Source organism: Zalophus californianus, chromosome 13 (genome assembly GCF_009762305.2).
Source record: "Zalophus californianus isolate mZalCal1 chromosome 13, mZalCal1.pri.v2, whole genome shotgun sequence".
NCBI lineage: Eukaryota > Metazoa > Chordata > Mammalia > Carnivora > Otariidae > Zalophus > Zalophus californianus.
Genome location: NC_045607.1, coordinates 86948759 through 86962727, shown reverse-complemented (window position 1 = coordinate 86962727; position 13969 = coordinate 86948759). Strand labels below are relative to the sequence as shown.

At 46.2% G+C, this 13969-nt stretch overlaps 1 protein-coding gene across 1 annotated transcript; it reads right to left on the bottom strand.

The window, feature by feature from the left end:
* Window positions 1-520: 520 nt before the first annotated feature.
* KCNV2 (potassium voltage-gated channel modifier subfamily V member 2) lies at window positions 521-13327 on the bottom strand. The gene is made up of 2 exons (XM_027616595.1): window positions 11951-13327; window positions 521-1636 (listed from the first exon to the last, which is right to left on the bottom strand). Exons 1-2 carry the CDS (start codon window positions 13325-13327, stop codon window positions 1355-1357), a joined length of 1659 nt encoding a protein of 552 aa, XP_027472396.1. The 3' UTR covers window positions 521-1354.
* Between the last annotated feature and the right edge of the window lie 642 nt (window positions 13328-13969).

Genomic DNA, 13969 nt, shown 5'->3' with positions numbered 1-13969 from the left:
ATTAAGTGAAGTTACATATTATGAAATAAAACCCACAGTGCCTGTTACTGTAAGAAAGCACAAAACAATTACTCTTACTTTTATTGTACAAATAGAGGTCCATTGGTGTCCTGAGACAAATTTGATGGTCAGCATGGCAAAAGCCCTAGTTACAGGAGTGATCTCTGCTCAGTTCGAACAAGGCTTTAATTTCCAGAAATGCAATTTACAGCAGTCCTATGGAGGGAGGGAGGAATTAGGAGGAGAGGAAGCAGGGCAAGCAAGCACCAGGACCCAACGGGGATTGGTTTTCTGATCCACAGACAAGCCCAGAGCAGAGAGCCACATTGATTGAATTCCCTTCCTTCAGTGCTCCACCCAGAATAGCTGTCCAAAAGGCAGGGTTTAAAAACAATTTTTTTGTTTTTTTCATAGAAAGGTGAGGGAGAGGAGGCCTGAGAGGGGAGGATGTGTCAGGGTGCCTATCAAGGGAGGGTAATTGGCACACTTGGGCATGTTTCACAGGGAGGGCCTGGGGCCTCCTATGATCAGCTTTGGCTCTATTGACTTTTTGGGTCAGAAAATTCTTTTGTTATGTGGCTGGCCGGTGCATGTGGAGCAGCATCCCAAGCCTCTACCTATGAAATGCCCATAGCCACTCGCATCCTCCCTCACAGTGGTGACAGTCAAAACCATGTCTAGACATAGCAAATGTCCCAGGATCAAGGGGGCCTAGGGGTGCCAAATACCCCTGGGCTGAGAACCACCTGTCTGGAGAGTGTATTAGACAACAGCCACTCACACAATTTTAACAGCTACCATTTACTGAACATATATTATCTCCAATCTCCGTCCTGATCTGACAAGGTAGGTCTTATTACCTACTTTTTACAATTGAAGAAACTGAGGCTCAGACAGTTAAAGCAACTTCCCTAAACTCTACATCCAGTAGGTCTGGGCTTCTGACTAAGGTTGGTCTAACTCTAAAGCTCATGCTACAACATTCTCTCTTTCTCTCTCTGGAAAATGAAGGATTTTTTTTTTTTCTTCAAGAAACTCTTCTCATGTCAACTCAAGTTCAAAAATACTTATTGAGAAGCCATGAGAAGCTGTAACAGAAATATAAGATGTTGCTCCTCTCAAGGAGTTTTTAGTACCAGTGTCACTGGGGAGGTCAGACTCCTACAACACCGTTAAAGAACAAACGAGGCAGTCCCAGTTGGGGCCAAAATGGACATTTCCAGAAGTAGAACTCTGAACTGGCTGCCCTTTGTGTATGACTGTCTATGTCCTTGTACTGTCAATTCTGATAACACAAAGGAGGACTGAAACCTTGAGGTTCATGGGGTCTACCACCCATGTGTCCTTTGAAACATCAACTCTCTTGCCTTTGTGGGGGCTGTAGGTGGCTTCTAGCCAAACACTCCGCCATCTTCTTTCTGGCTCTTTGCAGGAACTCTACCTTTCCCCTTTCCCTTCTCATGGCAGTATACTCATAAGCTTTGAGCTTGCTGTAGTAATCAGAAAATTTGTTGTAGAGGATGGAGATTGGCATCCCGTTGAGGATAATTCCAAAAGCAATGCAGAGGAAGGCAAAAAGCCTTCCCAGGATGGTCTCTGGGTACATGTCTCCGTATCCTACAGTGGAGATGCTCACCTGTAGTGGAAAGAAAGTGAGATGGAATGGTTAGCAATGTGATGGAGAAGAGAAGGAGAGAACCAGGTAGGAAAGTGTCCTCTGACTCCCTGAAGGTACACATAGGTCAGGTAACAGTTCCCACAGAGCCAGCTTTAGGAGGTACCAGAGGGTTTGCCTGCAGGATCTGCATCATGGAAAGAACACAAGCTGTAGAGCTGGAAGTCTTGGGCTTAAATCCTGACCATTATAAGTTTTCTTATACACAATACAGGAGATATCACAGCTACTTTAAGGGGTTGCGAAGAGCATATAAGTTGCCGTGTGTAAAGTTCCTGGGGTAGGATGGCTTCAATAAATGTTAGTCTCTGCCTACCCTCAGAGGGGTCAGCTTTAGGACCAGGGACCCTGGGTTTGCCCACATGATAGGCGTACCAGGAAGAGCTCAGGCTCAGAACCAGTCATATGTGGGTCCAAGTCCTAACTCTGACCCTTCCCCGCTGAATACCCATGAGCAAAACGTTCAGTCTCTGAGCCTTGGTTCCTTCATCTAAAATAGGATAATACCCAACTCTTCATCTTCTCCTGAAGACTAAATAAGAAAATGAATATAAAACACTTAACCAGGCCCACAAAAGGCATTAAACAACCTCCTTGGTTGTGCTTCTCTCATCTTTAAAATGGAGACATAATTATATTATAATTAATACTTCTTGGAGTTATTATGTCATTCAAATGAGATATTGTATATGAAGGTGCTCTAATTACAAATGTCTGGAGAAACACACTCTCGTTATTCTGCAAAGGGACTTTTCTGTAAGACATCACAGACCACAAATATGTTCACACTGTATGAAATTTCTCCCATCACTCTTGCACACCGCTTTAAATTCCACTAATTAGGGATTTATTTAGGTTAACAAGCTTCTGTTTTAAAATGCAGATACCCATGGGACTAGTTATCAGTCAGCGGAGCCAGAGAAAACCTGGGAAAATCTCTTGGGGCCTATTTTTTTAAGCCTCATGTACTGAGCCTCCCGTCGATCCCCAGACTCTTGGCAAATTACTAAAAGGCTTGTAGGCAGAGCTGTTGCTTAGTTGGGAAAAAAAAAACCCTGTGCCTTGCACAACTCCAGGGGGCACTGTTTGCTTCATCAATCTGTGGTGTTGCCACGATTTCCTGGCAGGTTGTATTAAAATGCACAGTTGGCCTGTTGACCTGTACTAAGATGGTGTTTAGCTTAGAAATATAAACATTTTTGTTTTGATATAAGGGTTAGTTTGAACTTAGGGTAAGTGTGATTGATTAGTTAGGATGGAATAGAGAAGCAGGCCAGCTGGGCTAATCTGGTATTGCTGATAAGAACCACAGCTCCATCCAGGCCATAAAAAAGTGATAGCTTGATCTCCCTTTTTTTTTTTTTTAAGATTTTATTTATTTATTTGACAGAGAGAGACACAGTGAGAGAGGGAACACAAGCAGGGGGAGTGGGAGAGGGAGAAGCAGGCTTCCCTCTAAGCAGGGAGCTTGATGTGGGACTCGATCCCAGGACCCTGGGATCATGACCTGAGCCGAAGGCAGACGCTGAATGACTGAGCCACCCAGGCACCCCGCTTGACCTCCTTTTTGAACCACCTCTCACTGCTTCATCTACAGTGAGGGACCAGCTGAGGGTGCGCTGCCGCTTCCCATGTGTGGAAGAATACAAGCAAGCACCTAAGAGAGGCAGGATGGTGTAGACTAGTTTAAGGAAACAGAGATGGCATTAGGCTACATGGCTCTGAATCCACCTCCCAGCTGTGTGACTTGGGCAAGTCCCTTACATTCTCTCTGGCTCTGCTTCTACTTGTGAAATACGGAGAATAGTAGTTACCTACCCCATAAGGGTGTTAAGGGAGTGAAGGAGTGCCTGGTGCAGTGTGTGAGTGATAATGTTAGTTCTCATGCTTATTAGTCCAATGGGCTGGGGCGCCTGGGTGGCTCAGTTGGTTAAGCGACTGCCTTCGGCTCAGGTCATGATCCTGGAGTCCCGGGATCGAGTCCCACATAGGGCTCCCTGCTCAGCGGGGAGTCTGATTCTCCCTCTGATCCTTCCCCCACCATGCTCGCTCTCTCTCTCTCTCTCTCTCTCAAATAAATAAATAAAATCTTTAAAAAAATAAAAAGAAATAGACCAATGGGTTGTGGAAATGGGCTCCTGCTTGGATCCTGCTGAACAGGAGGGAAACGGGGTGGGGAGCATTGTGGCTCCAGATTTTTGCACCAAAGGATGATGAGAGGCAATGGTACTGTGAGATTGTGGGTTAATCTCAAAGTATGCTTGTAACTGGCCGTACCCAAAGTAAAAGAACTTGAGTCAGGTCTCTGTCTGGGTACATGAACTGAAACATGGCTTTCATAGGTCACGAAGCACAGCACTCATACCTCTGTATGAATGTTGAGTCACTCAGTCTACGTGGCGTGGAGGAAGCCTACAGGGAGTCTGGTAACACGGGTGAGTGACAGGAAGGAGTAGTTCAGGACAGGAAGCACCCATGGAAGGCCAAAGCAGAGGCTTTGAGGTAAACCAGCCTGCAAGATGGGAGGCAGGAGGCTAGGACGATGCAGAGGAAGATAACTGAGACAAAGTGCTTCTTTTAAACTTCTGATCCATCCCCACACTGGCTTTACTTTACTCCCAAACTCGGCTTCATTTTTTTTTTTTTTTTTTTTTTTTTTTGGCTGAACTTCGAGTGAAGGATCAAAAGCGAAGAGAGTTGTTAGCTTAAGGCAGATTAAATATTTGATGCTCATAATATGGTCTAAATATTTTTGTATATCTTGGATCTTTATTTTTAGAGAAAAGATCTCTTCTGCTAGGAGACTGTGTGACTGGTCCTGAAGAATTTGTTCAAAATGTACAGCTAATCTTTACATTGTCTGTTCTCTGCACAGTTTGACTCAACCAGTGACTTGGTTCTTGCTCCTTGGCTCCAAGAGGAACGCAGAATTCCTTGGCTTTGGAGGACTTTTCTCCATGCTCCACAGACCAAACCCATTTCTCCCTTCATGAACATTAAAAATGGAAAGCCCTAAACTGACACAGGTGGCCTCAAAGAGTGAGTTCTCACATTAGGAGGGGTTGGGTCTAGAAATGTGACTAGAATTCCTGCAATCCATCTTAATATCCTGAAAACACTGGCTGGCTCAGCCACTCCATAAACTGGAAGCGTACCATTCCGTGCAAGGCTTACATATTTTCCCTAGCCTTTGAGTTCCAAACACCAGAATGTGACCTTCCCTCAGAAGCTCACCCATTAATCAGCAAATCTTGGCCTCTTAAACATTACAAGGAGGACAAGCATCCAGTTTTTCTCTGAAACTTCAGAATGACTATACTGGAATTTCTCTTTCAACAAGGAATGTTTGTTTCCTGCATAATGAACGAGGCATAGATTAAATCTTGGCACCCAGTAATCCACGTATGTAGGAAATACCCCAGGGAACACAACAGATTTTTTTCAAAATAATGAACTGCCCCCTTCTTGTGTTCCCAAAAAATTTGAGGTGGTGAAGATAGTGGTTTCTGGCTAAAATTATTACACACCTCAATGCATATTGTCCTTTAAAGGATTTAGCTTCAAAGGCTACATGTAGCCTATCCATGCTGCTGTCGCTACAAATATTTGAAGAATTCCTCTTTGGATTATCATCTGCACAGAGGATTCAGTGGTATGACTTTGAAACAAGTAGTCTTAGCCACCTCAAGGGTTAACTCTAGATGTCAATCTTAAACTCAGGGGTCTTGACTGTATTTTAAAATATCAAATCTACCCTCCAAAAGATGAAGATTTGGCACCATTACAAAGAAGTAAATGGACATATCACAGTCTCCAAAGAGAATTCCTCAGTGGAATTCAAAGCATGTTCTGAGGGATGGAAGCACTGTTAGAATGAGGTCATGGGTGAAGACAGGACCTTAAAGAGAATCAACCAGTCTCATCCCTATGTTAAAGTTGTGACATGTATGTAAATTGTGCAATAAGGAGGAGGTGTGCAAAAGCTATAAGGCAAACGTGGCATCCATTCATCCAGCCATAGAAAGGTACACGCAGTAACGATGATGTCGTCCGTATCCACCGTTTACTTGGTGCTTTTCCCTGTCCTCTACAACTCCATGTCCCACACGTCCTACTGACCCACAGGAGGATCATAGTTGAAAGACCTAAAAGGGGACCACCCCAGAGTTGGGAGTCCACAGGAGCAAAATTCAAAGTAGTGCCTAAGAGCCTTCGCCCCATTTATGGCTCCTTTGCTATTTCTGAAGGATCTAAGGGGATGCTGCCTCCTTTGACTGCCGTCTAATGCAGACGTTGACCCATTGTCTCTCAGTCCCAAGCGAGACACCCTCTGTACTTTTTCCCGCGGTCCTGCAGTGGGGAGTCTGCAAACTACATTTCCCAGACCACCTTGCTCACTGACTTCTGGTTGTGTTCTGCAAAGGAGAGAGAGTGTTGGGACACTGAAGGTGGGTGAGGAACTGAGGGTCTCTATTCCTGTTTCTGGTGTCTTTCACCATCCTCCAATAAGCAGATAGCCGTGGTTCAGGCATCTTTTGGCACATAGGACACTAACCTCATGGTGTCATCATAAGAGTCCCTGCGACAGCCCCTCAGTGGCTCCTTCTCTGTTCTTGTCAGTTCCAGTAATTTGACCTTCTATTTGTTCCCCCAGTTTTAGGGCTGATAGTTATTGCATGCAGTAACCAGTCTCTGGGGTCTCTTTGTTTCTCCCTGCTGCTCTTCCAACCTTCTAACATTCCTGTATCTATAACCCTGCATCAAATTCCATCTGTTTAAAATATCCACTTTTTTTTTTTTTTTTCTGTTTTCCTGACTGACTTGGCTGATGCACCTTCCAAATGGGTCTTCTTAAAGCAAGCGATCAATCCATAAAAATAAAATCTCAGTGATCTTGTAAGTGCTACCTATCTGCAAGGACATGATAACATGCTTTGGGAAAACAAAGATAGGACAAGGTCTCTGTGGCACAATTATCTGTTCCCTCAGCTAGAGATAAATTTTCTTTTTGCAGAGTTTTTGTTAGTTTTTGAAGGAATGAGTTCATGACATAATTTCCTGTTTGGTTTCTATGGTTTGAACTCACTCTTGAAGCTTAGAAGGAAATGGGCCGTTGAACAGTCCAGTTGCCCTTTTCTGCTTTAAAACAGAGCCACGCTGGAGGCCAACGATGACCGTGTCATCACAGAGCTGACTCTTCTTGCCAAGTTGGGCCATGCATTTCCCACACCCAGGCAGCCTGGAGAGGCCCAACATGGCTGGAGCTGTTCCAGGTGTATGCCTATTTATCTGGACACGCAGAGGCTCTCCCAGGACAGAACAGAACAGACCCCTTCATATGTCTTATAGTCTCTCTTTTTCCAGTAGAGAAGGAATCGCTTCTGTTTTACTTTCCCCCAAATGAATCTGGAAGCAAAGGTTATGGCTTCCACGTGATAAAGACCATCAACTAGACAGATATGGTAACTTCTATTTATGGCGGATGTACTACAGGCTAGGCATTTTACATATGTTTCCTATTACATTAGTGCTTACAAATAATCTCCATTTGACAGATGAGTAGGACGGGGCTATCTTACATCCTAATGCCTGAGCATTTGCCGGCGTGAAGGTCCACGAGGGATTTGTTCTGCAGCTGCAGAAGTATTCACAGTGATGAAAATTACTGTCTTCCTCTTAAAACCTTGAGTTGAATTACAAGAGGAAGGTTGTAGGATCCTTGGCATAGAGAGAGGGAAGATGATGAAAAGCAAGTCAGATTTTGGGGTTTTCTAAAAGTACTAGCGGCACATGAAGAATGGCTTAGAGAATCTGTCTCCAGTGAGGTGAATATACAAGGCATACAGCACTGGAGTCTGGAAGACATTATCAGTGTGAATGTGTTTTCTGATGTGTACATATATTTGAGCAGTAATAGCTTACTACAGTAGAATGACTGTCTTACCTAATTGTTTAGTGGAAATATAGCTGACACACAAATTAATTTCAGGTGAACAACATGGTGATTCAACAGGTCTATACATTATGTTATGCTACGGTCTGTTACCATACAACCCAATTACAACACCATTGACTATATTCCCTTTGCTGTACCTTTCATCCTTGCCATTTAAAATTCTATGACTGGAAGCCTGTACCTCGCACCCCCTTGCACCCCTAGGCCCCACCTACATACATGCTGGTCTACATACTTGGCAAAACGGAAGCCTGACTCTCAAACTTGGTCGTATATCACCAGCGTGTAGATTTGCCCTTCCCCCTTCCTGCTTTACTCACCTCCATAGAATTCATATTCTAAGTTATATGCTATATTGCTTTACCCACCCCCTCCACCACCTTGCCCTCTGGCAACCTCTAGTTTGTCACATGTAAGTGAAATCATGTGGCATTTGTCTTTCTCTGATTTATTTCACCTAGCATAATGCCTCCTAGGTCGATCCATGTTGCTGCAAATGGCAAGATCCCATTCTTTCTTTATGGTTGAGTAACACTGTGTGTGTGTGTGTGTGTGTGTGTGTGTGTGTACATACGTCATCTTTATCCATTCATCTATCAGTGGACACTTGGGCTGCTTCCATAATTTGGCTATTGCAAATAATGCTGCAATGAACACAGAGGTGCATATATCTTTTCAAATTACTGTTTTCCTGTTCTTTGGGTAAATACCCAGAAGTGGATTTCCTAGATTGTACAGTATTTTTTTTAAATTCCTTTTTAGGACACTCCATACTGCTTTCCACAGTGGCTGCACCAGTTTACATTCCAGCCAACAGTGCATGAGGGTTCCTTTTTCTCCACATCCTTGCCAACTCTTGTTATTTCTTGTCTTTTCTAGGAATTCTGACAGGTGTGAGGTGATATCTCATTGCAGCTTTGATTTGCATTTTCCTGATGAGTAATGTTGAGCATTTTTTCATGTGTATGTTGGCCATATGTACGTCTGCTTTCAAAAAAATGTCAGTTCAGTGGACCTAATTCTTTATATCATCCTGCAACCAAGCTCTTTGCCATAAAACTTTTCAGTGCTTTCCTACACCGGGTGGGCCAGTCTGGTCTGCTCCTGGACTCTGAATTTGGCCTTGTGACTTGCTTTGGCCAATGGGTTGAGCAAATGACATGAACAGAAACTTATACAGTGCTCACATGATTGAAACTGCATTCCATCTCTTGCCCATTGCCATGGCCATGGGTACATGCCTGCTGGAGGATGAAGGAGATGTGGTCTAGTCCTCTCGTTTATCCCAGCTGTCAGCCAGCTGATCATCAGACCTATGAGTGACTGGCACCAGCCCCATGAGAAGAACCTTCTGCTTGAAGCCAGCCTAAACTGCTGACTTGCAAACTCATCAGCTAAATCAATGCTTGACATTTTACGCGATTAAGTTTTGGGGTAGTAGTTTGTGATGTATCATTATTATAGCAATAAATAACAATTTATGAATAATTGAACATGCATTTATCATGGGTGTGTGCTCAAAAAATTTTAAATTACAGAATGTGTAATCAGAGTTAGTTTTGGGATTCCACTTATTCTCATTTCTGTTCAGTCATGTCTACATAGATGGGTTTCTTCTCACCCTTCAATTTCAGCTCAACGTCATTTTCTCCAGGAGGGCTTCTCTGGCCAGCCTATCAAAGGTAGATTCCATACCCAGCTATCTCTGTCTCTCCATCCTATTATCTCTCTCTCTCTCTCTCTATATATATCCTATTATCTCACACAAGACACCCCAGTATCCGAAACTATATATTCTCTTTCTCCATTAGAATGTAAACTGCATGAGGGAAAGAAATTCATCGCTTTGGGGTTTTTGTTCTGTCACCCAGTATCCCTAGTGTTTAGATTACCCACTTGGCACCCTGGAAGTGATCAAAAAATTCTAGCTCAGTGAAATGAGTAAGATGGATTTTGTGATTCTCATGAAGAATTCATCTTCATGTTTTGCATCTTTTATTTGGTATCTACCTAAGGAAACAAGACATTCTGTCTGAATCACTTTGACAGCATTCTTTTCTCTTTGCTGTACTGAGAATATGGTCCCTTGGTACACAGTTTGGAATGCCATCAGAATTATGGAGGAGAATCTGCTTAATCTATATTGTCCTGGGGCATAGAGCGGTGTTTAAATGTTCAAAGGGGGAACCACTCCTATGGTTTTCATAGATTAGTTTAGAAATATCTAATTCATAATGATTTTTACTAGTCTATAAAATCCTCAGAGAATAAGATGGACAAAAGCCATTGGTAAAGGTTAAGGTTGGTCAATAGTAAGGCTGAAATGTGCAAATTTTGGTCTGTGAAAATAGTGCCTGATAGAGATAATGGTCACAAAAGACAACTCTCATTGGCAAAAGCAATAACTGTTAAAATTTATTATCAATAAAAATTGAATAAAACTTATGGAAAAAACTGATTTTGACTAAAACAACTTTAGTTAACATAAAAAGGGGGTAATTTGAAAGCTTTGAGTGTCGTCATACATTAAACAGATCAAGTAATTAAATGGAATTAATAGGCATTCCCTTCAGGAAATTTTTAAAAAAGAAACATCATTAGCAACATAATTCTTATCAATTTTTGTATTAATATACAAAATTTTAAAGTTTTGTGGGTTGAAAATATAGTATCAAAATGTCCCCTAGGCCCCACCTACATACATGCTGGTCTTCTAAGATACTTGGATGAAAGGAAACTTGACTCTCAAACTTGGTAGTGTATCACCAGCGTGTAGATTTTCTCTTCTCCCTTCCTGCTTTACTCACCTCCAAAGTAGATGTCATTTGCTGGGGACAAAGCATCTTCTTTCAGCTCCACCTGTACCTATGGTTTATCTACTATGGGGATGACCTTTTGTCACCTGGAATATGATCAGAGGTGTGGCACTGGGCTAGCTCATTGGGAAGAGCCTCATGTCCTCTCATCACTGAAGAAAGCTCACAAATCCTGTTTGACATATGAGTGCTCTGCTTTTCAGTGACAGAAGACTAACTGAATTATAGAGCTCTGTAGCCACCCTTTTTTAGAGACAAGAAAACCGAGGACAGGGAGTAAGGGAGCGAGGTTTTACAATTATTTAGGGTCACAATTATTAGATCTGGGACTAGAATCTAAAAGTAAATCTTCCATCTCGCTGAACTACATTGTTAGTAACCCTGGGTGGGTTCATCTCAGAAATCTAGACCAGATTCTAGGTTCTGACACACCCAGTGTTAATGCTGAAAATAACTAGTTCCTTACATGGGAAAAACCGGTTATATTTGCTTAATGTTTTTAACAGCATTGCAAACCATCTAGTTTTAAAAATAGAGAAATCACACACCCACTTCTTCCCTCTATGTATAAATGTCCACTTATCCATCAGCATATCCAGTGATTCCGGGATTTCCCAGGGATTTTGCACAGCATGCCAGAAATACGGGTATTTGAGTAAACGGCATAAATTACTACAAAGAGGCAAATGCCAAAGAAAACAACAAAAAATGACCCAAAGCCTGCAAATTAGGCAAGGCACGCCCCAGAAGTGAAGCTTGAAAGAGGCAGCGCTGGGTGTACAAAGGGCATGGATTTTTTGCCTTGGATGGTCTTAGGTTTGGGTCCTCACTCCACTACCTTTAGCTGGGTGTCTACACTCAAACCCTCTGCACCTCAATTCCTCCAGGCAAGAATACCAGGTCCCAAAGGAACTTCAGTGACAGTGGAGCAAGTTTCAGTTGTAGATGCTTCTTTCCACAGTCACGATTGGCTAGGAGCAGTGGAATTTCAGGTAGGGTGGACACTGGTCAGGCGAGTCTCACCTTTTCCCTGCATAAACTTAGTTTCCTTCAAATCTGAAGCTACTTCCAATTTGTCCTCTTAAAAAAAAGATCCTAACCGTTTCACAGGGTGTGATACTGAAATAAGAGAACATCTACAAACCATTTAGGACAACAGGTATTCCATAAGTGGCGAATAAGAACGAGGGTGATGGATCTTCCCACATATACAAACAAGGAATCCTTCTTAAAATCAGCCTGCCGAGGGATTTAAGACTAAATCTCGATCTGGAAATTCCTAGGCCCAAGTCGAATTCAGTTACTTATGGAACTCTGTCTTTCCAACTTGTTTTTGTTCGCTGCGGGCAGCAAAGGCCTGGAGAAAAGCAGTGGGCCCCTAAGCGAGGCAGGGAAAAGGTCGGGGAACAAAGCAAGGCAGAGATGGCTGATGACCCCGGGAAGGGAGGCCTGGCTTCTTCCAGGCTGGGGAAAGGGCCGGGAAGCCGGAGCCGTGGTACTCACCGCGGCCCACCACCAGGCGTGGGGGATGCTGGTGAAGTTGGTGTTGGGCATGTCGTGCTCCACGGAGTAGACGGCCGCAGAGAAGGTGAAGATGCCCATGGTGATGAAGAGCATCAGGCAGCCCACCTGCTGGTAGCACTGGCGCAGCGTGAAGCCGAAGGCGCGCAGGCCGGTGGAGTGGCGCGCCAGCTTGAGGATGCGCAGGACGCGCATGAGGCGCATGATGCGCAGCACCTGGCCCACCTTGCCCACGCGGCCCACAGTCTCTATGTCGTGCTCCCGCGGCGAGCCGTTGCTGTGCCGCGGGTCCTCGCCCGTGAAGCACTCGAGCAGCAGTTGCAGGTAGAGCGGCAGGATGGCCACCAGGTCGACCATGTTGAGGGCGCTGCGCGCGAAGCGCCGCAGGTCGGGCGTGGAGGCGAGGCGCAGCAGGAACTCGAGCGTGAAGAAGGCGATGCACAGCATCTCCACGTGCTCCAGGATGGGCGGCGGGTCGCCGCCGCCCGCGCCTTGCCCCGCCTGCTGCTGCATCTCCTCCACCGTGTTGAGCGCCAGCGCCACGACGGAGATGAGCACGAAGAGGCTGGAGGCCACGCCGATGGCCTTGGCGGCCACGGACGAGAAGGGCTTCTCCATGAGGTTCCAGAGGCGGCGGCGCTGCGGCGCGTAGAAGCGCATGTCGCGGAAGAGCTCCTCGGCCTCTTCGGCCTGCGCCTGCGCGCGCAGCTCGCGCTGGATCTTGAGCTGGTCGCTGAGCTCGTCGCGCCGCTCCTCGAAGCAGATGCGGCAGCAGCGCGGCGTGTACTGGAGCCGCACGCCCCAGTAGCCCAGCTCCTCCAGGAAGCGGCGCGGGCACAGCTCGTCCAGCACCAGCAGCACCCCGGACGCGTAGAAGTTGGAGACCAGCTGGAAGACGGCCGGGTCGCGGTCGAAAAAGTACTCGTCCGTCTGCTCCTCGTAGTCGTCACACAGGCCCAGCTGGCGGCTGCGGCTGGTGGACGTGGCCAGGCGGCCCAGGCGCGTCTTGGGGTAACAGGCCAGCTGCCAGTAGGCCAGGCGGTAGCTCTGGCCGCCCACGTTCACGTTCAGCGTGGCCGACGCGGCGGGGAGGTCGGTCTTGGCCTCTGGCGGCCGGGCCTCCTCGCCTGGGTCGTCCTTCAGGTCGTCGTCGCCCTCCCCGTCCACGTCCTCCTCGATGTAGTAGTTATAGTAGCCTTCGGGCCACCGCGGGATGCTGGCCTGGGAGCCGGAGCGGGCCCCCACCGAGCAGACGCTCCCGCGGTGCTGGCCGTCCCCCGCCTGGGACGCGCCCTCGCTCTCGGTACTATTCCACGGCCTGCAGCCCCAGGACCGCCGCCTGTCGCTCTGCTTGAGCATGGCTGCGCGAGGCGAGCCCCTTGCTTGGCCTTCCTGGCTGGCGTGGGGTCTCGGGGCTGGCCCCTGCCACCACCGGGAGGACGGAGCCTGTACCCTGCGCCGACTTGGAGCAGCCTGCCCGGGCCGACGGTCGGTCAGAGGCTGAACTCAGCAGATGGCTGTGGACGGCTCTAATCTTGCTGATAGGGAAGCCTCAAGTGTTAGGAGGGATTTAGAGCCTCTTAGCTAGTTTCCTCCCGTTCGCCGGGCACTCTCGGACGTCGGGGTTGATTACGTGATCTTAAGTCTGTAGATAATCGGTAGGGGGCAGGGATTGTTGCTAATAAAAATGTCGCCAACCCTTAGGCCTGTCCTTAGGAGGTGCTCAGTGTGCTTGTGCTGGGGTGAAATCCACCGAATTAGCTCTAGAAATCCGGCTGCCTGTGTCCTGGCCTCACCATTGAAGTTGCAGCCTCTGGAAGAACAAAGGACAGACAGGGCAGCAGAATGCTTAAAGCGGACGTCATCACAAGCCTGTTTTCCTCTTAGCGTAGCCCCTGTTGAGATCACCTAAGACTTCAAGTGATCCCCTTCCCGTTCTTTCACATGATCATTTCTTTCCCCAAATGGATTCTGCTTAGCCGCTCTTCTGTAGAGTCCAGT